This window comes from Rissa tridactyla, chromosome 6 (genome assembly GCF_028500815.1).
Source record: "Rissa tridactyla isolate bRisTri1 chromosome 6, bRisTri1.patW.cur.20221130, whole genome shotgun sequence".
In the NCBI taxonomy this organism is placed as follows: Eukaryota; Metazoa; Chordata; class Aves; order Charadriiformes; family Laridae; genus Rissa; species Rissa tridactyla.
The window spans coordinates 46,050,064-46,074,339 of NC_071471.1; the positions used below are offsets into that span (position 1 = coordinate 46,050,064).

A 24,276-nucleotide genomic window follows, 5' to 3' on the forward strand; every position below is an offset into this window, starting at 1 on the left:
ACTTCCACATCAACACAGAGCGGGGAGGGCAAAGGGGAAGCTGGTTGTTTCGAAAAGAAACTGAAGATTTACAAAGCAGCTGCCAATTAGCCAGACCTTAATTTTGCAAATTTATTTAGGAAAAAAAAAAAATTAACATGAGCAAATGAGAATACTTCAGTGTTACAACAGAGTATATAAATGTCTAGCAATAGTCAAATAATTTGATCTTTAAATACAAAATAACCACATGAACACCTAATATACAGGTTTCATCTGAATACATATTTATTAGATAAATATTAGGCTGTCACATCATCTAACTACATACAGTTTTGCAAGACTAAAAATCACAATTATTTTTTCTGACCAGTTTAAAGTATGAAATGATTGCATTGTACTGTACATACAATGTACAAACAAAGACAATGGCCATTTTTGCATGTTACTTCGGATTGTACTTTTTTTTTTTTTTAATTCCCCTCTGATCGTGATATCAAAAATTGTACAAAGTATGAATTTGGTTACAATTTTTTCGAATCCCCTTATTTTTCTTCATTATTTCTGTAGCACCCTAAAAATACACAGGTGATAGACTAGTACACGTAAGCTAATATTACATGTAGATAAAACAAAACAAAACAAAGGATCAGAGTATATTACAGAAGTGAAAGTGAAACAAATGCTGAGACTCCACAAACGCTAACAAACAGGATTCATTTTCCACATAAGATGGAGCTTCAAGCTTTTTTTTTTTTTTCCTGCGAAATAAAAACAATGCACATTCCAAGGAAAATGAATGCATTTCTGTTAACATGTCTCTATTTGTCATTTACATATGTACAGCTGTCCCTTGAGTCTCCGCTGCAGACATTGGCGTGTATCTGTCAGTCCTATAATAATGTCTTGGCAGCAGAACTGTAGATCTCTGTGGGTTCTTTCCCAGATGAACTTCCATAGGGAAACAATTAAAAAGTAAACAAACAAACAAAAAAAGAAGAATAAAAATACTACTGGAATTTCATATAATAATTAAGCTTTAAAACAAATGACTGTGATTACCCTATTTGCTAGGTTTTTTTCTCTAAACTTTAATACGGCAGTGAACAGATAAAAAAATAACTAAATTTTCATTTAGAAGCTTTTTCATACTGACTCCACTATACAGTACCTGATTTTAGCTGACAGATGAGTTTTAAAACTGTCTCAAGTGTCCAACATTTGGGTGATGGGTAAAATCGTATTTTCTCTCTTCTGCTTAGAAACCAAACGTTTCTGTAAGCTTAAAAATGTCAACCGTCCACTTTAATTCTCTATTACTGTACAAAGCAGATGCAAACACTGCTCCAAACATATTGCTAATATCTATGGGGCTTTTTTTTCCCTTTATGCTTTCCAACAGGTACTTTTAAATGATACATTTTAAATACTACCAGTTAGCAAAAGGTCAATCCTTAACATACCCGGTTTAAAATACTAATGTTGTGTTTAAGAGAAAAATCATTTCAGGTGACTAACTGGGCTGCTCAGGAATCAATGGAGGGTGGAACATTAAATAGAATCAATTAAAAAAAATATCTGAGCAACCAGTTCCAACTAATAGCGAGAAATCTTTGTTCCCAAACCTATGGCTTAAGAAACTTCCCCTCCCCAAACAAAACCCCCAAACTCAGTTTATCATTAGCCACCCCTGCAAATGACTTCAATACCTATATAAACAATGCAGCAAAAATACAGGGGGAAACTACTACAGTAAAACGGCTACAAAACGCATCGGTAACTGAAGAACGGTCTGTCTTTCCCAGGAATGGTGTGATGGCAGCACCACACCACAACCAGATTACCATGCGTTACACCAAGGTATCTTTAGTATTTTCTGCAGAGATCCTCTACAGGTTGTCAAGCCTACGTAAGAAAAAAGACACTTCTAAGCAGAATAAAATATACTACACTGTTTCCCTCCCCCACCCACCGACATCCCTAAGTGTTACCATGCCCCAGTTCCAGAGACCGGAGCGCCAGAACAGTGATATAAATATGGCACCTTCCCTACTTGCCGCTTGCCTTAGTGCGCCTTTACCTGTTCAGACAGCTGGTCCTAGGTGTTCTGCTCACTCGGGCAAACACATGATCTCCGCCTTTACCAGCCCACGATCACCCACAGTCAATGAACATCGGTCGGTTAGTTGATTATTTTTTTTTTTTTGCCCTAGGCAATCACTTATTACTATGTTTCCAGGACAGAGCTGGGCCCTGATTGTCCAGGTACTGCCTGATGTATCAATTCATTCATCACATAAATGGAGATGAAATTTAGGTTAATTTAATCAAAAGAAAAGTGGGGGGGGGGGGTGGGTGGAGAAAAAAAAAACCAAACAACTCCCTTATTCTGTTAAAGAACCCTCAATTTTCTTTTTTAAAAAAGGACCCATATTTTTCTTCAGACAAGGTATTTAAAAACACCAGCAAAAGTATAACCAGATCATGAAAATGTTGAATATTATCAAAGACGATACTAAAATATTCACAAAGATATTTACAATAGCAATTCTTAAAATAATTGATTTTGCATAATGAACAGCGCCTTTCTTAAAAAAACTTGAAACAGGAAAAATATAAGTGTGGGACCATCTCTACATAATATGTTTGACAGATTCAATACTCCTACTGGAAAATAAAAGAACTAAACCGCCATTTCCTTTAATATCTACAGCAAGGTGCTGCTGACTAGCATATATGTATCATGACGCATGTACAGCAGTAGTGGGAAACGTTAACAAAAAGAGCGAAATAAAAACAAAAACCGCAAAAAATTTACAAATATGACTTTGGTGAGGAAAGCAAATCCAGAGTCGTGAGCACAGAGCATGCCATTTACAGCCTTGCAAACTAAGCACAGAGGGCTAGGAAGCCAGCTAGTCAAACCGACAGGAACAGAATTTCGCCTGGCACTTCAGTTTGAAACGTATTGTGGCGAGCAAACGAAGGGCGTTTGATTGGATTTGGGATGGGGAAGAGGGGTAGGGTCAAATTTGCTGTAGGAACAAAAAGAAACAAAACCGATAACTGTACAGTGGGCAAAAGCTGAAATGTTGCACCATGAGGGCAAAGTTGGCACACATGCACTTCTTACACAGCTACTGTACATCATTTATAAGAGAGAGAAAGAGAGAGACAAAGAGCACAGAAATGGGCACAGAAGCAATAGGAAGCTCATGCAGGAGCAGCAACCACACGAGAAGCACAGATCACGGGGGCAAGACAGTGCCTGTGGCAGCAGGGTCTCTCGGGGGCAGGAGCAATCTACCGACGGTTACTTATTCTCCCCATGCCCGGTCCTTTGCGAGAAAGAGCTCATCCCGGCAGCCAAAGTTAAAAAACAGAAACTGAAGGAGGAGAAAAGAAAAAGGCTGAATTACCTGTAACAGTCACAAAAACAGAACGCAAAGCAAAACAAAAATGAAGCTGTAAGATGTCTGTCCAATGTCAATGCCCCTTCTCAAGCCGATTATTAAAAATAATTAGGCAGATAGTGATGTTACGCTCCCTCCATCCTGCAACGATCGCCTGGCTGCCTTCAACCCAGCTTGTCTTACTACGTATTGTGCAGTACAGACAGTGACACAAACGCTCGGGGCACCAAAGGCCGCAGGTAACAATGAGGAACAGTTTGCTTTGCATCCCCCCTCCTTCTCTTTTCCATTCCGGATGGCATACATGGCAAAAAGATCTATTACAGCAATCTCAACAGCTGGATATTAACGCAGCCACAAATGGTACTGATTTGAAACCAAAACCGCAAAAAAAAGCCCTAAACATTGCAAACACTTAGGATTTTTTTTTAAATTTTTTCTGGGTGTTTCCAATCTGTGTGTTTGGCCAGAGGAGTCCTCTGCAAAGAGGTGGTTAAGATTCCTGCGCTCGCAGAAATACCGACACGCACCGCTGCAGCCTGGAGATTCTCAGGACTCTGTTACTGAAGTCGCATGAGCTAAACGCTGGCTCCCTCTGACAGGCCTGTGTGTCTTCCCTATCTTTGCCACTTGACTGTAAGATTTGTGCTTTTTTTTGAGCTTTGTACGTGTTTTTGTTTTTCCTTTTGTGTGTGGCCAGGGCAATCACTCCAACGCAAACCTGAGGCTGGAGGGGGGCAGAGGGGAGGTGGGGCGGAGGGAGAGACAGTTTCAAAAAAATGGAAGAACACGCATTGGAAGGACACTCTGAGACGGGTCAATTAAAGACAGTTCCATTTTGTTGCCTTTTCTTCCCTTGCCAAGATTCGGTTTTGCCAAGATACTTCACACTATGTTTATCACAGAACTCTCTCTCTAGAGGATGAACAACAAATGGGGTTTCCAATAGCTGCACAACTGTCTATGCTTCTTTGTCATATGTAGCACGGCGGACTCCGAGATTACGGCATTTGTTATTTTTTTGTGTGTTTTTTTTTCTCCCGTCACTTTCGCAGTCTTTGAAGCTGACAAAAGCAGTTCTGAGATGAAGAAAGCAGGGAGTGCACCATTAGATCAAGTTGTGAGGTGTTTTTTTTTTTTTTTTCTTCTCTTGTGGAAAAGGAGTGTTAAGATTCCTCGCTGTGCAGCCACACACGTGTGAACAAGTGAAAGGGATGGGAGAATACACATGGTTTCAGTTGTTCTCAAAGAGAGACAGAAGGTCATCATTGCTATTGCTTGGCAAATCAGGAGGATCCAGGTACGAAAGCAGCTCATCTGGATTTGTGAGTTCTGGAAGCAGCTATAAAATATAAAGATAAAAGGAAAATTACAGATAACAGAAACGCAACTGAGGAAAAAAAGGGATTAAACACCACGCATTCCTGGGAACTGGCTTTCATAGGTATATATCCAAATAAATCGGAAGGCAGCGACACAAACCTCATGCCCTAAGATGACGCAATACCCACTTGTTTGTGAAAGTCTGTAGTACTGAGTTTTCACCTGAGAATTACATTACCATCTCAATCAGGGTTTCTCAATCAACCTCCCCACCGCAAACTTCATCAATAAACAAAGTATATTTCCTGGCTAGCGATGCTCACAGGAGCTTCTCGATAAATGCTCATGTTATGCGTCTGTTAGTTTCATATAAAACACTGAATAAAAACTGGAAACGTGCAGTTTGAGTAACGCATATTCGAGCTTTAAGGTAGATCAGCAGAGACTGGTCTATCCGGCTCACACCTGGCAGGGGATGGCCACACGAAGCCTGCATCCCTACGGAAAGAGCCAGCCCTGTCCCTTCCTCGTCCCTCAGCCGCCCCTGTGAGTCCTCTTCCCTTCTGTGGCAGTGACGGTTTATGGTGGCTGGCAGTACTTACTCCACTACAGCATTACAGGCAACTCCAGACATTTTACAGGGTCAGGGGCATAATACCCCCTCCAACAGAAGGTGCACTAATCTCCACAACGTTTTAAAGTATCAAAAGGGATAGCTGTGTGGGCTTTATTTATATTTTTATTAATACTATGTTTCGAATAGAATATTTTTTTTCCAACCATCACTGACAGATAACAAGCAAATCATAACTCCTGCGTTGTGTACCACCAATGTTTTCTGCTTTATTCTGCATCTCGCCATGTCCTAGTCAAAAATAAAAGTGTCATTTATAAAAAACAGCAGGGAAGAGTTTGTAATAAACTCCCTTCATATTCAGCGTTGTGTTAAAGCAAAGACAGAAAAATATGGACTGCTTTAACAAACTTAATAGTAGGTATGAGAATTTCATTTTAAGTTGTTCCGTTTTCAAATACTGTAAAACTAAGAGCTTGACTGCATCACATTTAGCGTGCAAATGTTGTATTTGTATGCTTCTATTACTCCTGTGCAAATGCACCTTCATCTTCTAATGTTAAATGGATGAACATATTTTTCAATAAGCTCAACATGAAATGCAGAAAGTAGTTTATTACTTCCTAAGCATTTTGAAAAAAAATGCAATGTCAAGTTTACATAAACAGAATCTCCCAGAAGGAATGCTCTTCTTAAAATACCACCTCCTTTTATTCATGGTAAAAATGCTGTTGTCACAGCACTAGACTAAAGATGTACGGCTTTTAAATGTTTTTCACCTGCTATCATAATTTTTTATGAATACCTAGTACAGAAGCCCAAAAGAAAACTGCAGCCCCATCAAACATGTAGAAAGTAAAAACCAACTGAATTTGTCCTATGATTTTACAACTCAATTCTTAAAAATCGAACATAACGTCTCTGAGACTCATTCTCGTATACAGGGGATTTTTAAAATATATATATATATTTTTTTTTTAGAAAAGTGTAAATTTTAAACAATACACTTAGTATCTCTGAAGACGAAGCCTTCTAAGTTTTGAGGGTGACCCCGGCTTGTCTAAGCCAGAGGGCCCGGGCAGCCCAGCCTCCTCCTGCCCAGCTGCTGGGAAAACCAGAAAGGACGTGCCAGGCGCCGAGGGCGCTGTGCTGGAGCAGAGGTGGGACAGGGGAGCGCCGGGGGCTGCCAGGGCTTGGGGCAGAAGCTACAGGAACACACCAGACTTGGGGGCAGAATTTGTAGAGGCGCACCCAGCGCTCCTGAAGCGAATACTTGAGAGGTCTAGCCAGTCATTTGAGTCTCGTGCCTCTGCTGTCTGAGGTACAAGCGTAGATCCCCTGTTACCTATACGAGGTATATCCCTTAACACAGGTCAAACCTTAGACTGCATCACACTAAAGCCTTGAAGAATTAACGTGGCTGTGTCAGTAGGCAGCGGACCAAGTTGCCCATGGTACAGTCTCCTGTTTGGTCTGTTGCATGGGACTTTATTCAGCCTGGTTCCGCAACACAGCCACTGAAAATTAAACCCATTAGAATAATCCATCTGATCACATTTGAGCTCATAGGTATTTCAAAGAACTATATTCCCGCACTGCACAGCACTTGCCTTCTTATTTAGCTAAGATGATTGCAGCCTCCCATTAAGAATCCAGCATGCCCCCATCAGTGATAACCATGGTACCGTGATAAAGTACAGGTTTTTCTACTTTGCTTTTCATCGAGGAATAAGTGTCTGACCTGTAACAGCATACTTCATGTTGCTTAAATATTTGAAGAAAAAAATGACATTTTTATTTCACCTATTAATATTGCTCACATGGGGCCCTTAAGGGTTCAGAACTCTAATTGCCACATGAACTATCATTCCCAAAGGACGTGCACGTGACCGCGTTGTGTGGAACAGCAGCAGTCAGTCTGGTTCAGGTAGAAGTTACTCCACTGAGCACTGTTCCTGTAACCGGAGCACCCATTCCTCCCCTAATCCCTTCCCTCTGCGAGGCCACCTGCCGGCACAGCGCTGGTGTGTGACAGGGAAGACATAAGTATACAGCAACCGTAAATACAGATATAAATCCAAGGCACAGAGGTGAACATTCCTCTAAGAAAATTACACTGTGCAGCAGCAGACTTGGGAACAGACAGAAGATACACATACGGGAATGCACGACTCAAAACGAAAATCCAGTCCTAGTGCTAAGGAATTTATATTGTGGGAGGCAGGTGGTTAACCGTGGAGACACCTCACCTAATTCACTTCCAACTCCACTGAAAAGATGGTAAGAGACAGAAGATTACTTTTGGCCTTCAAACTAGGTTTATCTTTGTTTAGTTGTGAGCTGCCTCCCATAGTGGCTAAGGAGGCAGAAGACGTCCTTGTTTATTTTCCTATGTGGTGTACCGGGAGGAAGAACTTGGTGCTGCTGAGCCACCTGCATGAGCAGGGATGGACGGGCACTGCCTGTTTGTGGCCAGAGGGAGCAGGGACAGTGCCACAGGGTGGGCCAGCACAGATCCCCCTCCCACTGGCCAGGACATGCTGCAGGGCTCAGCGCACAGCTCGCCTGGCGCAGCTCTGCCACAGTCAGAACCACACACAGCTGCGTCCTTCCTCTTATTCAGGTGCTGCGATGGCTTCAGGGTTTAGACGAGCACACGGGAGCCCCCGTCCAGCGACGAGGGGGAAGGGAGGAGATGGCTCCCAGCCCGGTGCATGAACTGTCGTCTGAAAAAATGCCTGCCTTGGTGCTAGGAAGAGGCTATGGCTCACACGCCATGCAGCTGCTCAAACCAGAACCGTGCTCCCAGCAAGCCAGGAGCGCCCTGTCACCACGGCTGCAGCACTTGCGTCCATGTACCAAAGCATGAAAGGATGGCATGTGCTGTGGAAGCAGCTCCCGTCCCCGCACCCTCCCCACCCTCCCGCCGCGATGCAAAGCACACGCTATGGCAGGCAGATGATAGTATGACACAGACTTACATCCAGCGAGGGCTCCGGCATGTCGGGTGCTCCCTGTCCACCAGCCTGACCCTCTAAGGCTGAGGAGGGATTAAAGGTCAGGTCACTGTGTGGATGGTTGCTAGAAGCGGCCGGGGGCGGCTGCCGGGACTGCTGGGTAGGAGGCCCGCTGTGATGTAATGGCTGCCCTGACTGGCTGCTGGGGTGAGGGACGTGCAAACCTTGCTGCATGGAAGTATGGGACTGATCAGTGCTGCCGGGATGAGGGATCTGCGGAGGAGGAAAAAAGCAGGAAAAGAAAGTGAGGCCACAAGGTACAGTGCTCGCGGTGCCTGACTCTGTATCCGCATGTTACAAAAAGAAATAAATTAAAAAAAAAAGACACACACAACAAAAAAACACCCAAAGAAATAAAAAAAGCGCAATTGGAAAAGAAAGCTCCATATCCCAATGTCGGAGGAAGTGTTTCAGCTTTTTGAAGGGGGAGATAAACATGTTGGATTTGTGCTGTTGGTTTGCTTCCTTGTGATGTGGGAAACTGCGCTTGAAGATGCAAAATAACGAACCCCAAAGAGTAGGGAAGGAGGTTTATTGGTGCTGCTCAGCATTCACAAGGCAGATGCTTTTGCCCTAAAAAGTTCCATGAATGAATGGAGAATTTGTTGAGTAACGACCCCTGCGCCAGGAAACGGCTTAACCCGGAAAATGCATCTATTTCTGCTCAGCTCCCTTACTGGGGCTTCCTGACACCGCTGCCTGTTCGTGTTGCAGCTCATTACCAACATCTTGCAAACACCAGCCCTTCCCCACTCCTCCCATCCTTTTCTTTTCAGAATGCAACACCCCTTTTTAAGGGCTGAAGACTTTCCTCGCTGGCATTCATGGGTTCTGATGGTTGACCAAAACCCAAGGCAGCTGTGCTAGCGAGCTCCCCACCATCAGCAGAGCTGCTGTAGGTGGCTGCATACCTGCTGACTGCAAAGTAAAATGCATTAGCTTAAACTAAGCTAACGATCACGCTTACATTTTGCATTCATACTGTGGATAAGTTCTCTAGCAAAAGCTTAGTATTTTTTATGTTTTCTGTGGAGAATAAGCTACCAAACCACATGCATCTCCCAAACCCTATTATGGAAGTGTGAGGGAAAGGTCTTTCTCACATGACAGAGAAGCAACAAAAATGCACAAGCCCAATTCTTCCTTCTGCTGCGCGTCCCATTTAATGCTAGCGGATTCTCTGGGGCTTGACCTTGGTGCCATGAAAAAGAAGTGCCTGAATGCTTCAGAATCAGCTGTCTGATGTCAATTGGGTATATGGAGAAGCAAAAAAATGTAAACATTTTTGAGGAATGCTACATATTGCCACAAAGTGGAGCTGAAATAAAAGAACAGATACATACAACAACAGCATGAAATTCATCCAGCCAAGCCAACGGAAACCAGCAAAATGCTATGTCAGCATTGACCCTTTCATATCATAGTAAACCGCAAGGTTATTTTAACCTGAGTGTTCAGTTTTGGTAAAGCAAAAGGGAGGTTATTACAAACCTTAATTAAAATGTTCCCACAAAATTAAAAAATAAATAAATACAGAAACAAGCATTTAAAAAAAATACATTTCACCACTCTTACGAAAACTGAAACCTGAATACTGATCCATTGGGACAGTCATACTCAGCTACACAGGGCTGCTTTTTAATACTTTGGTAATACGAAAATGGGTGGAAATGAGCAGGATTCTATCTGCAAAACCTCATTTGGGCCTCTTTCCCATACCAGAGTTTACAGTAACTGTTAAAAAGTATCGATACACATTCTTCTCTCCATTAGGGTCACATTTTGACTGCCTGAAAAGTATTCGCAACATTATTTTGTTACCTTAGGGGTAAACTTGTACAAAATCTGCCCACAGACCACCTCAATGTTAATAAATCTGCAGCCTAAAAACTTTGCAAAAGTCCAAGTGAAAGTAGGTGTCTATCCAAATAGTACTGTTTCCTTCTTCGTTCATTGAGGACGTGTGCAACAGAAATAGTGGAAATTAAGAAAGCTTAATAATAACAAAAAGTAAAAGGCAATTTAAGACAGTGTTGCTAAAAAGTGGGAAAGCAGTTTCCAGAAAACCCAAAACAAAACAGGATTATCTTGAATAGTCTCTTAAATTTATCCCTGAATGCACAAAGCAAGAGTCATACTGGTATGTTTATACCAATAATTATTTAACCCAAGAGGCATTCATATGTTCTCAGACACATTTCAGAACAAAAACAGGTTAGAAATTCTACATTATGTTTATACATGCAAGCATTTTATATACACAAATATTTAGTTGCTAAGGCAGTATCTTGGGCCCTGACATAACTGTTGGATAGCAAGTAATTGCTCATCGTAAGACTGAGAGTTACCATAATCTTGAACAGCCATCGCAGGTTCAAAATCCATCTGACTTACGCCACAGACTCCACCAACTTACCTGAGAGAAAGCAAAATGCTCAGGACTTCAATGTCTTTCTATTTGCATTCAGCTAACTAATGGTAAGTTTGCCGTGGTGCGAAAACATTCTAAGCAATAAACTTTGAGTATGTTCAGCTTGCGCCTGCAACTCTTTTTATTTTAAAAGCACTAACCCACACTATGAACGCGGAGTCTGACAAAGTTGCCTTTGCTTACATAGCAAGGTAATTCTAGAGTTGCTTTTAGGAGCATAAACTTTGGCACTCTTAAAACATTTACAATCTATAAAATAAAAGCAGACACAACTACATCTTCAGCTTAATAGCACAAAAGAGCACAACTCTTTAGGAGCCCAACAGTGACCTCTAGGAGTGCAGAGATGTATAGGTGTAGAGCACCGGGACCTGCAAGCTGCAGAGCAATAGTCCTTTCATCTCAGGAGAAAACTGGTAGTGAAAACACAGATCAGCAAGCTGAGTCCCTGGTTTATCTCTCTCTCCATTACTGGGGTCATAGTTTTACCAACTCTTTTGCTGGGTTAGCTGGCAGAACCACTGAAAGATGCCATCCTGCCCTGTCTCTGTTCTCTGCCTTTGTCATCAGGTGAATCCTTGCAGACGTGCAGTGAACTCAACTGGGGAACTGACATGCATCAAAACTAAACTTCCCCCCACCCCCCTCTGAATTAGTTTTTAATCACATCAGTACCCGGATTCAGATCACTTCATGGCTGCAGTAACACTTGTGCTGGTGTGAGAGAGAGGAAAAGTGAAAATGGAAATAAGAGTGATGACTTTTTACAGCGGCACCAGCTCACATCACCTCACTGTGTATATGGAACTATGGCGTAACCATCCACTGCTCAGTCACGTACCACTCCTGGCAATAAGCACTAAGCTAGAGCTAACTCTGGACTCACCTTCATCTAAAACTTGTTTACAACTTCCGAAAACAAACATGATGCGATTGTGGCAGCTATTTTTGTAGCGGTCTTGCACTAACATAGAAGCATCTGTTCTGTAGTTCTCACAACACTTTACACTGGGGAAGAGGTATTACTTCTAGGCATGTTTCAGGTCTTGATTTTTTTCTTCTTCCACAGGAGCAGAACAGCAGTGTTGAGAGAAGGCAGCTATGATGATCCAGCCCTGGTTACCCAGCCCTGCCTACCTTGGGCAAACACATCTGCACTTCCTGGAGGGACCTGTGGAGTATGTCTGGAGGGATCAACTTTCTCTGTCTACCATTAAATACGGGGCACCACATAAATCTTAATAATAGGAAAATTAGGAACCTCCTCAGCAGCGTTCAACTCCAGTTGGAGACAGACCTTGGGTCTAAAAGGACCTAACATCTGATCCTGACTCACCTTGTACACATGAAACAGTCAAAGTGAATAGTAGATGAAAACAAAATACACCTTAAATGTGTAAAAAAAGACAGACAGAAAGCCAGACAAGAGCAGAGACAACATCTTAAAACCTTAGTTCAATTACGCAATGTAATTTACAGTTATTTTTGTACAGAAATGTCTGTCCAAAGACATTCAGCTACATAATTTAGGAATGCGTTAATGGCATACATTTCTCTAAAAGCAGTAATTTTAAGGCTGCCTTTCCTGAGTGTCTGCTACAGACAAACAGTTCATTTTTGAGAGAGAAGAAAGAAAGAGAAACACAGGAAGAGGAAAGCAGAGACTTTATAATACTGAGAAAGCTGTGTGGGAGCACTAACAGTCCTCAAATGTGGCCTAAAGACTGCACGATGACATTGACAAGGTCAATCTAATTCCCTTGTCCTAATAGACCTGAAAACCGATCCTCATTAGAGAAAATCAGCCATTGACATAAACTAGGTGGAACCTGCTTTAGCGCTGCTTCCCGTTCCTGAACAGTACAGCTTTCTTATGATAGATGAGGGAGAAGTGAGCAAAGGTTTACTTTAATTGCCAGCTTATCACAAGCAAGTATCAGATTTGCTACACACTGTCCCACAGAACCAAAAATCTATTAACATTTGCCCAAATACCCTCTTACAGCTCTGGAACATGCATGGCCTTGAGCAACTTTCACCTTTGCCATCATCTGTAAGCAGTCCCATTTTCAGAAAGCCACAAATTCTTCACTTTCATATTCAACCACTTCATATCCTACCACCTCAGAAATTTCACTGGGGCAACTACTAGAGCAAAGGTATGGCAGTTAACTGGCAAAGTCAAGAGGTAGGTATCAGGTAATGGGAGACAAAGAATAATTCCCTGTGGCTTTCATTCAAAGGAAAGCAGCTGTGAGTGGTTCAGGTTGGTAGTATTTCCCCTCACTACTATATTCTAATACTGTATGGTTGGTTGTGATGCAGATAATTCAGACTGCTCTTTAAGCTGGGTATGTGGAATTTGCCAACCTAAAATTAAGTTTACAGCATGTTTGTTATGTCCTTTATTAGCCTGTAAAGTGGTAACGTCATTATGGTTTCTGGACTCTTCCTTTGCAGACAGTCTTGTTACTTGAGCTCTCTCCAAGCTATACTAAGAACTCTCTCTCCACTCTCTTCCTATTTCTCACCATCCTCCTTGGAAAACTCTGCCAGCTAGAGGAGACATTGACTGAGTAGGCTTTTGCTGAGCATCTGCCATCACATTTCCTCATTACACTCTGAAATTGTACTTTCTAGTATTCACTAAAGACACGGCACAGATGACTTGTCAAGTTAAACATCCTTCCTGTGCAGTAACAGCACACTATAAAGCCCCTGCCCCGTAACTTAAATGAACATGAAAGGATGTACACACACAGCCCCCAACAGAGTTAAAATAGATGACTAGCCATGCCTAAGAGCTAAATGCTGTTTTTCTATCACCTAGCTGCTGCAGTACTGCATTTTCTGGAGATAATATAAATTCTGTATATAAAACTCAGTGCTTTTCCAATGCACAGTTCTGCCTCTCCCTCTGAGGCCTGAGGAACCTCCATCTATTAGTCTCTTACGTTGACAGACTCTCAGACCAGTGGCAGCATCTCTCCTTGAAATCTACAGGCTTGTCCTGTTCCCAAAGCTTAAAGGTGCCTTTCATGCTACTTGAGTAGAATTCCCGCTCAAAATGCTTTGATGCAAATTTTGCCCTCAGGGACAAAGCCAAGGAAGATACTGCCCCTGCTTTGAAGTCGCTCAATGTCTTACTATAACAAGCTGCCTGCCGAAGATGGATATTCACAGAGCCTGCTGGCCTGGGGAACGAAGTCTAGGTTTTTTCAGGTGTCAGAACAAAACACAATGATTAACACAAGCACACCAAGCCAGGTTGTCTTTTTCAGATAAACAAGCCTAAACAACAATTCAAAAAGCTAAGAAAAGCTTCTCCAAAAACTTGAAAAGGCCAGAAACCTAAAAATGGCATTTTTGTCATTTCTCAGGGCTGTCCTATTTCACAAACTTCCAAAGTGAGGAATACACAAAAAGTAAAAGCAGTTCACAAGGCAAGTCCATTAGCTGGATGAGAGCTCCTTACCCCCACAAAGGAAAACCTACGTCTGCAGCACCATTACTTACAGATTCCTGCATGGGATGGCTGAGAGGTTTGTCGAGAGCTGCCATGCTGCTCGGCATGTCTGGGGGATGTGACAGCTGGGGCCCATGCATGAAGTCATTCATTGATGTGCCACCGGGATTCCCGTGCGGGAAGTCAAAATTGCCGTGCCCTTGGTAACTGTTGCCTAAAAGAGAAACACATGTGATATGAAAGAAACTATTTGTTTTCCTAACATTGATGTTTCAGAGTATCTTGTAAAAGCTGTGCAGGACAGCATCATCCCTGCACAGCACAGGGCAACTGCAACGCTGAACATGACAACGCTGTGGTCTCCACTGCCAGAGCGAGCTGGAGGAACAGAGAGGAAAAAACGGCACTCGGCTTTCAAATACTGGCTGCTGCAATAACTCATGTACATGTTGTGACTAACTGAAAACTGCTGACATTTTGAAAAACTACTGTCAAGTCACCACATAAACTTAACCAAGTCAAGAAGTGAAAAGGATATTAAATTCTATGGAATATTTGCATCCGGAAGCATCTCAGTGCAACTGAGACTGACTGCCCAAGTCCAAGATTATTTATAGGACACCTGTTATTTGTGTCTACACTTCCATGCACTCAGTAAGATTGTGGCATTGCTGCAGTTTCTGGTGAAGCTAACTGACAGAACTGTATCAGGAAGATGCCACAGTACCAGTTATATAGATGCCACAGCACAGCATCTATTTTACCTCTTCTGCAGTACAAACAGGCAACTTCCATTAAGGTAGCACAGAAGAGGCCTTCATGTCTAATTGGGGTTTGTGATGTAATCCTCCTTGCTCCCACAAAACCTAACAACATTCACTTGTCTGTCTGCAAATACAACGTCGGTTTTCCCTTCCTGGATTTGTTCTTCTCATTTTCAGAGTTACAAACTGGCTGCCTGTAGTCTGTGTTCAGCATGTGGATATGCACGCTCATAATGAAAAACTAGTGAATTTATGAAATCCACCTAACTGCAGCCTGAAAAGATGTTCTCCAAAGCAACAAAATTCCACGCCAGTTCGGAATAAGTGATTTGGATTTACCCCAACACATCTACCATCTAGCAATAAGCCTGGAGTCCCCTGTTGCTCTGCAGGACAAAAACTGTATGACCGCTGTCACTATGTTTTGATCTGTCCCACCTCAGGCCAGTGATCTTCACTTGAATTCTAAAGAAAGGATGTATTCCAATACAGGGATTTTACTCTCCGTATTTTTTCTGTCCAGATCCCTCTGTTAACGCTTCCAACTGAGATACCAACTCTGGTGGCTTATTTGCTATAAACACTAAAGATTGAACTAAAGCCACTCAGCATTTTTGTATAAGCAACAGAATTGGACGATACTGAGCTCTGAAATAATAGAATAGCTTTGGAGCTTGCACAGAGAGCCTGCGGTTCGTCAGCTGAAGTACAGCAGCTTTAAACGTTCAAGTCAAGAAGGGAGCTTGACAAACTGAAGTAGCTGCATCATTTGCTCTTTAGCACAGCTTCACAAGCAGAAGTTTAATCTCAGAGGAATAGAAGTCATTAGCCATGTAAGAGTATTTCTCAGAGAAGTCAGGACTTTGATCTATCATGTAAATACTGCAGAGCCTCACTAATTCTTATTTTGTTAATCTGCAAACTGGATGAGTCTCACAGAACATAGCTGCTCTTGTCTTGCTTCTCAGGAAAGATTTAATAGCAGGGAGCTGGAATAAGGTCTTGTATTACTGAGTACTTGTTACATTTGCAAATTAAACTTCAGTATGCTTATTGTCAAACCCAAATAAACAACCATAACCCACAGTAGTAACACTACTACTTTGCTCTAGAATATTGTTAACCAGAAGACGCTATCTAATTCTAAACACTAAGTTTCAGCGCATGTATTGATGGAGAATGAAGATGCAAGGCAGTATGCCCCGGGAGTTACAGCCATGCAGCGGCATGCCCTTCTCTGGGGCAAGAAGTGTGCCACATGCTGAGGGACAAACCTATAAAGGCATTTAGGATAACGTGGTGCTCTGCATTGATACGCCTATTGCAGGGGAAATAGGAGAGCGTGGGTTTCACCTGCCATTGATGAGTCAGGGCTTTGAGAAACAATGACTCCCTCTGCTACAGAATCCACAGGGGAACGCAGGAAAATAACAGTCTAGGCAGCAATCGTTACACAAACCCTACACCCCACTTCATGTGACTACCCTGTCCGCTGCTGATTATGAGCTAGAAAGATGACGAAGAATAGACGGCTCTGTTCTCATGCTCTGACTACACTTCACTCCTACTAAACGAATGAAAAATTTGTGATTCAGTGCTCTTGACTTTGTTATAGTAATCATTCATCTGTTTGAAAACCTAAAAGGTTTTATCATCTGTCACCGGCTTCACAGTCATTGGAGCAAATTAACCATATTTTTGCATGCAATCCATATTTTCTTCAAATGCCTGCAAAAAGCACATATATCACCTTGTAATCAATTTGGGGATTCTGATGGTGTGAACAGTTGGTCTTTTCCCAGAGCTGAACTGACTCATACCATATTACTTGCAAAAGAAACAGTCTCTGGTTTCATATTTTCAGAATTGTCACTGTAATTGAGTTATTCATAATATACTAGTCATTTGAAAAACGTATCTCCACTGCTTGTATTTAGTTCTCTGTTTTTCAATCCGTCAGCAAATGGGTAGAGGAACTCAAAAATAATTTTCTAATGCAAAGGTGTTTGCAAAGCAGTTAAAAGCTCTTTAAAAGTCACCCACTTTCTGGGTGGCCTACCAAATGTCACCCACCTCCCCACAATTTAAACAAGTAGCAGGGTTAATGGGTCAAGTTCTCTACTTTGTAACTTCTGTAGCACTAGGCGCCTTCACTTGAATGAGAGCGGAAGAGAAGGAAAATGGACAGAAACATGAGGAAATACGTATATTGTGGCAGGCCATGAACATATAAGGGAACATACAATGTTTGTTGGCTCAGGGAGGCCTGCATGGCAACAAATATGACAAACACCAATTTCCTTACTAAAATATATTTTCCTCTGAAAAGACTGATGCAGAATTTCAGAATTGCAGCCATATAATTTGCTTTCCCCATGCATCTCTCTGAGAAGATGCGCTGACATACCTGAATCACAAAGCTGACTGAACCACTGACTTCTAGAGTCACCACGTGGGTGCACAAAGCTGTAAAACTAACCTTGGTTACCATATTCAGTGGAGTTGTTGCCTCCTGGAGGAGGGGGTAAGGATGGGTAAGGTGACGGGCCAGGACCCAATGCTGCAATCATCTCCATCACATTTGGCATGATCATCTGGCTTGGACTCATGGTCTTAAATCTTTTTGAGGGAATGCCATCTGGGTCATCTTTGATGTGAATATCTGACTTTATAGGGACCGGCCTCCAACTGCAAGTTGGATCAATGGTAACTTCTTCAAACTCTGAGCTGTAAAATAATGTGAAAATTTTAGCACATTAATTGACTTTTTTTTTTTTTTAATCAATTCTGCTGAAGTTTCCATAAGAATCTGCATGGTAACAAATGTTCTGAAATGCTCTAGTATAATACAACCTCAAGATCCTTCACTCCTCAAGTGTGTGCCAAAAGCAAGTTTTAAGAGAGGCAACTGTGAGAGCACATTTCTGTGTTTATCCACACAATGAAATCCAAACATATCTGTGTGGTATGCCACACGTGAATCAGAGGGACTACTTGAAAATATAAGAAAGCATTTAATCCCCTATTCTCACTCTTCCTTCTGCTTTGTTGGTGAGGCTGCCATTAGGAGATAACATAAACAAGATCTATTAAGCAGATGGAAACTGATTCACTGTATCACTAGCTCCACCAAGGAGCCATGAAATAGAATATTCAAGTTCAACCACTAAGACCTACTTTGGCATGACCATCTCAGTACTCATTAATGTATCTCCTAGTTGCTTAGTCTTGGATATCAGAAATTAATAAGTTCACTTACTTTTGTATAGCGTTCAGAATACCCCACATATACTGGTCAACCTCCAAGCCCTCCAGCAGAGCAGTTTTACTAGAAAGGAAAAAAAACCCAAAGCTCATGTTAGAATACCACTAGACATGTGTGAAAGAGGGATGGAAAAAGGATAGGTTAATGATGGAATTGGCAGACTGGGATCCAGCAACTTACTATCTGTAACGCATAGTTCGGAATGATTTAGGGCAAACAGTTTTAGTTCTACATCTCCATTACCAGGATAATAGCATTCTACATCAAATAGATGAGATAAGGACAGATCTACTTCTGTGTGTCCACAAGCTGTTCGCATGCTTTAAATCAATTTTTTAGTGAAATATATTGCGAATGTAAAGGCTTTTCAAACATAGCAGATTTCTCCTGTGAACATCAGCTAGCACTTTTTTTTTTTCAAATTGGATCTTTTTTTTTTTTTTGAGCTACACAGTAATAAGGCTTCAAAGAAACTATGTATTACAGCTATTTTACTTAAGACCAGCACAGATGGGGACAGAACAAAACAAAACCGGAAACGATTTAGTTATGTAGGCACTTAGATCTGAATGCAGGTGCTCATACTCAGAGAAACAGGACAAAAATTTTAGCCTGGATGTATGAATACATAAATTAAGAAGCAAGACATCCAGTTCTTGTGATATTTTTAGCCTAACTTAGAGGACAGAAAAGATTCAGGTTGTTCAGAGAAAGCACCTGCACTTTAGGATCAATCATGGACAGTCATTGAAACAAGCTCGTCTCAAGCCTGCAATGTCCACAGAAGCAGACAGAACGGACAATCTCCACTCCTGTTTATACCCAACATTGGCTGGCACAGCAGGGATTGAACCGGAGACTTGCAGAGATCAAGTACAAGCTGCTGCAGATCCAGCTGCTTGAGCTAAGGAGTCCAGGCTCCTCAGCTGAGGCTGGAACAAACTCGTAACCCTGTGGGGACTGAGGACAGTAGGTTGCAGACACTGAACTGGCCTGCAGACATTCTGCAATTCTTTCTGCCCAGTCAAACATAAGAATGGGCAGTCTGTAACCACTTCAAAGCTTTTTGTTACATTTCTTCTGCAGTGTACTAACTCTCCGGTCAAAACATAATGTTGAAAGTATGCCAAGGTATCCCTCTTTTCCTTTATGCAATCACTACAAACTTCTGCACTTTGGAAGTCTTGCTTTTTTTAAAATCAGTCTTATTCTGGACTAGAGTCCTTTCTGCTTTCTGCTTGCACTTTAATTTGTACTTGATGCTGACTTCGACTTTGTAGGATCCAACTCCATTTCCTACCTAATTACTAGGAAATGTTGCAGTCTCCAAAATTCCCCCTCTCCTTGAACACTGCCATTAACTGCGTATCTATGTGACTCAGAGCTCAGTACCCAAGACAGTTATTTGGCATCCTTACTTACCGTTCATCTGGATGCTGAACACTTTAGTATCTACACATTCAGAGTTCAGTAATTTGGGCATTACAACATTAAAATTATACAAAAATAACTCCAGAATAGACTATCCGTTCTTTTGCCATGGCATGTTGTTGTCTGGTAGATGCTTATACTTTATAATCTAGGGGAAAACAAACTTCCAGTTCAGTCATTTATGTAGATACCTGTGTTATCAATGAAAATATTTGAGCTTCTTTTGAACTCTACACAACCCATTGACAGCCTGTAATGAGAGCTCGCAGACTATGTATTTTGTGAGAAAGTATCTCATTATCTGTTTTTAAATTTCTAATAATCCAGGGTGTTCCCTCAATTTATGAAATACTGCAAGAATTCTCATTGGACTTTATGCTATAAGTGTAATATATCCATTTTATTTCCTAGTACTTCCCTTTTCTCCACTCCATGACTTAAATATAGTCTGAATTTGATAAAATCGTGTACAACTGCATTTCATGTAATATGGTTGCACTTACTTGCATACCGGACACCTCCAAGTTCCTCTTTCACAGTTCAGTTGCAAGTAAGATTCCAGATCAAAGCACTAGGTATCAGAAACAAAGAAGAGGGGAAAAAAAAAAAGGAAATAAAGAGAAAATACCGTATTAACTGAATCAGTTGGACAAAAGCAAAACTGCCATGAAAAAAGGTCTACTAGCGCTGAAGACTAAACCAAATAGCTTCCTTTCTCCCTCTACATTAAACATATGTATACATAGTTAATTATGTAGGTGGATCGACACAATGAAATCCCATTTCATTAGGCTCTCTCATACAATAACCAAGCTAAAGGTACTGTAACAACACATAGCTGAATACTGCCAGGACACTGGCATCTACTCACTTGTACATGCTTGCAATCGTGACCCCTTGCTGGGAGCTGAATCCGCCGGAATGTGATTGGACACTTCAGAGACACTTTAATAGCAGTTTGCTCTACTCCATCTTCCCCATTTAGTGTCGCGTTACCAGAGGAAGCTGCTACGCTGCTGAAGTTCCTCTTTACTGTTTAGGAAGAAGGTATGTGTATGTGTGAGAAAACACCAGTGTACTGTAAATCCTAATGTAGAAATCTGAAAGACCAACACTTCAACCTTTAAGGGCCAATTTCATGGACAATTTATCCACATAGGTGTATTATGTGTAATTTAGAACGTTCTCCTGAACAGATAAACCATCACACACGTGTGATTCAGCTATACCCTCAACCAAATAAAGTGCCATACAAGCACTTAAAGCAGCACTAAATAAATGAAGAATAATCTTTCTACACAGGGCTTTTAGGTAAGTCAAAAACTAATACAGGGGAAAAGCCAGAGAGATTCTCCTGGAATGGGTGAGTCCTCGTTAGGGTTACCCCCACCCAAACAGCCTTCAGCATTTGAGGATAAAGAGGATTTAATCTACGCACATGATGTTCTGGAATTTCCTAACAAATACAGCTTAAGGATTTCAATAATCAAGTAAATCTTGTGTAGAAATAGCTTATCACAACTGAACACAGGCATTCTGGAAAGCCATCACCCACACAAAACGAAAACTCACTCTTAGTGATACAATGTTCTGCTGGGAGCAGGCGTTTCTTTAGTAGACCTTGAAGTACAGAGCGAACTGATGGCCGGTGTACTAACTGCAACACGAACAAGTGTGACTGAAAGAAAACACATTTTGTTACCGAGAGAACCAAACACGCATGGTAAATACACTGCTGAACAGAGATACATTCTTCCCTTGGACATGTGGCTTCCGTAAGAGTCTGATGCTTGCACATGAAAGCTGGTTCTGCTTTGCTGCGCACACGCGCTCCCTTAGGGATACTCTGCATGCTGTGCAGTATGTTGTTCCGTGCTCCAGGAGCATAACGTATACAAGGGCTTTAAAAAAAGCAAAGATTTTCTGCATTTTCTCCCTCCTTAGTATTCAGAATACACAGGGCTGACGTACTCACCTCTGACATCAGGGTTTATTTTTAAAACCCTGGATACTTTGACACACTCTAGCCTACCTGCCTGCCCTCACACTACGTTGGAAGTTGCAAAAACGATTTGCTACTGACGTGTCTGGAACCAACTGAATCTTCTTCCCCAACACAGAGCTCCTTGTGGATTCACAGGATGCTGCCCCTGCTCTTAGCCACCAGATAAATGACAGTATGTGGAGAAACATCAGTGCGATGCAAAGCAAAATGGAAGGATGGATTCCTGTCAAAGTGCCTCACACTGTGACCTTGGAAGAGGTAGCAGGTTGCTTTCTTGTCAGTGACAACAGAACAGTCAAAAGCTCAGACTGTATGTGTGCACCACTCTGCATTAAAAATACAGTACTCATCCCTGAGAATAACTAAACCATGGAAAAGGAGAAAGGGGAAAGTTGCATGGTCTAGACTGCATCATGGAACATGAAAAGCTATTTGAAAAATCATCACCACCACCAATGATTATGGTGTTGATGTTCTTATGTCAAACCAAACACAGTTTAATACCCTAAGTAAATTAAATTAGTACCGGACAACAGTTTGCATCACATTCGTCTACCTCTGCATTAATACACTTTAGCTGCCTTGTTACACAGGCACACACTAAACAGGTAGGAGACCAAACTCCTTTCCTGCCCTAGACCACAAGCATCTTCAGAGACAGCAGAAGGATACCACTACATTCTGCAATAATTCAGCAGCAAAAATGTCCATATTAGCACTCTGACTGACTGTGTCAACATCATCAAACAAGCACCTTACCAGAAAAAGGCATGGAAAAAAATGAGAGTAAGGCTCTTTCAGTTAAGGCAACATTTGCAAACTGTACTAAACAGCAAGCTCAGCATCAGCAGCTGCAGCCGTGAGCTCAGTGTACTTACACAACAACATGCTGTGACTGTAATTTGAATCGTGTTTCTTCCTGGCTGACAGACGTGCTTTAGGTGCAGGGGTTTATGAGATGTCTTGTTGTCGCCACGTTCGATGGTAAGTGGGGTTGCATTAACGCTGACCTGGACTGAAGCTGGCCAGTTTGTGTTCATTTGTCTGTCTTCATGGTGATAGCACTTGAACTGCAATTCCAAGTCAGACCTGTACAACAACCAATAAATCTTCCTTTAACTTTGCTTTCACATTGCAGAGGGAGGTCGTTTTCATGCTAGGAATGCTTTTTCTTTATCAATCAGATTATTTTTCTAGAATTATTGCCAGTAAAGGATATAAATATTTTCTTCATAAAAGCCCTTAACACAAGCAGACTAATTAACACATGATGAATTAATGATGCAAGCATGCCACAAAGTATTTGTTACTATTTTACACTTATAAAGGACTTTCCAAGGGAACATCTCAAACCACTTTGCAAAACCAGACCACAATATGATCCTGCAGAAAGAAAAATGTTAACATCAGTTAAGTCCTTCCTGTGCATTACAAGTTAAGAACAAGAAAGTGATACGCTGCAGTGGGTTGTACTGGAAGACTGTGGATTCTTCACTACTTCAGAGCATTTAAAAAAGCATTTGAATGAACGCTTGTCAGACAAAATACAGGTACAGCTAATCCTGCCTTGGAACAGGTAAATCAACTAAGATAAAATGAGCCCTGTATCTCACCCCGCCTTGGTTCCTGTGATTCCAAATTAACACAGCTGTGGATTAAATCTACCCAATTTAGACCTCCTTTCAGAGCATGAATTCCTCCCACCTCTCCAATAATAACTTGCACACACTATTTAGCTCCTCAAAAATTAGTTTTATAACACCTCCGAAAAAGGAAGAGGCTGAGATTAAGTTAATCACAAATTAAGTGGGTAGAGACAATGACTTCAGTTTCATGTATGGATGTTAACCTTGTGTTAGGAATGAGTCATTTGGAAAAGAAATTTAAAAGAACGTGAAGAATTGAACTGAAATGTCAGGATTCTGCTGTTCATGACAGCAAGACAGCTGAATGTTTATCTTTTACGCTTGAAAATCTAGGTGCTCATTTCATCTTGCCGGAAGGAAGATATCTTTGTAAGATACATGAGGAACAGCTCATTCAGGAGATCATCACCTTAACTGCCATTTTCCTTATCCACAACCAGAGATTTCAGAGTTCTGACTTAACATCATCTTTTCTTGATTTCAAAACATCAAGATTTAGCACTGGCTAAAAACATGGGTTTTTTTAAAAAAGAAAGGTATAGAATACAAATTATCTGACCTTTCAACATAATCCATCTATATTAAGTCTTTCCATGCTTTTTCCCCAATATTTTATTAACAATTTTTTGAAAGCTCTCTCTGCAAGATCCACTGGAGATTCCCACCTCATGAGAACACATCGCAGTTACCCAAACCCGGAGGGAAGCAAGGCTTGGTACTTCTGATACAAACCCCAAGCAGATTAAGTGTGTTCCCGAGGCCTCTGAGCAAGCCTGCTGAATGTCACACAGCAGTGACAGAGCTCAGGAGACCCTCATGTTCTCAGCATGCAGTGTCTCCACCATGGGACGCTATTAATAACTGAGCAGTGCTAAGATTGAACCAGCTTCAAGACGACATTTTCCCTGCCTTCAACCTTTCTGTTTCTCGTAACCATGAGAAGTTCCCCACGGGGAGGAAAA

The 24,276-nt window shown here is 41.6% G+C and overlaps 1 protein-coding gene across 9 annotated transcripts in view; it reads right to left on the reverse strand.

Annotated features, from left to right (window-relative positions):
• Nucleotides 1-760: 760 nt before the first annotated feature.
• The window catches only part of ZMIZ1 (zinc finger MIZ-type containing 1), a 352,031-nt gene continuing 328,515 nt past the window's right edge, over nt 761-24,276 (reverse strand). For 8 of the 9 annotated variants that reach the window (XM_054205564.1, XM_054205566.1, XM_054205572.1 and 5 more), the window contains 9 exons: nt 22,547-22,757; nt 21,236-21,341; nt 20,535-20,695; nt 20,167-20,234; nt 18,227-18,295; nt 17,447-17,694; nt 14,254-14,417; nt 8,271-8,519; nt 761-4,734 (listed from right to left, as the gene is read on the reverse strand). In XM_054205564.1, the coding sequence (XP_054061539.1) occupies nt 4,627-4,734; nt 8,271-8,519; nt 14,254-14,417; nt 17,447-17,694; nt 18,227-18,295; nt 20,167-20,234; nt 20,535-20,695; nt 21,236-21,341; nt 22,547-22,757 (1,384 nt within the window). In that variant the 3' untranslated portion in view covers nt 761-4,626. The remainder of the gene's footprint in view (nt 4,735-8,270; nt 8,520-14,253; nt 14,418-17,446; nt 17,695-18,226; nt 18,296-20,166; nt 20,235-20,534; nt 20,696-21,235; nt 21,342-22,546; nt 22,758-24,276) is intronic. The other variant, XM_054205570.1, reaches the window with a different exon arrangement.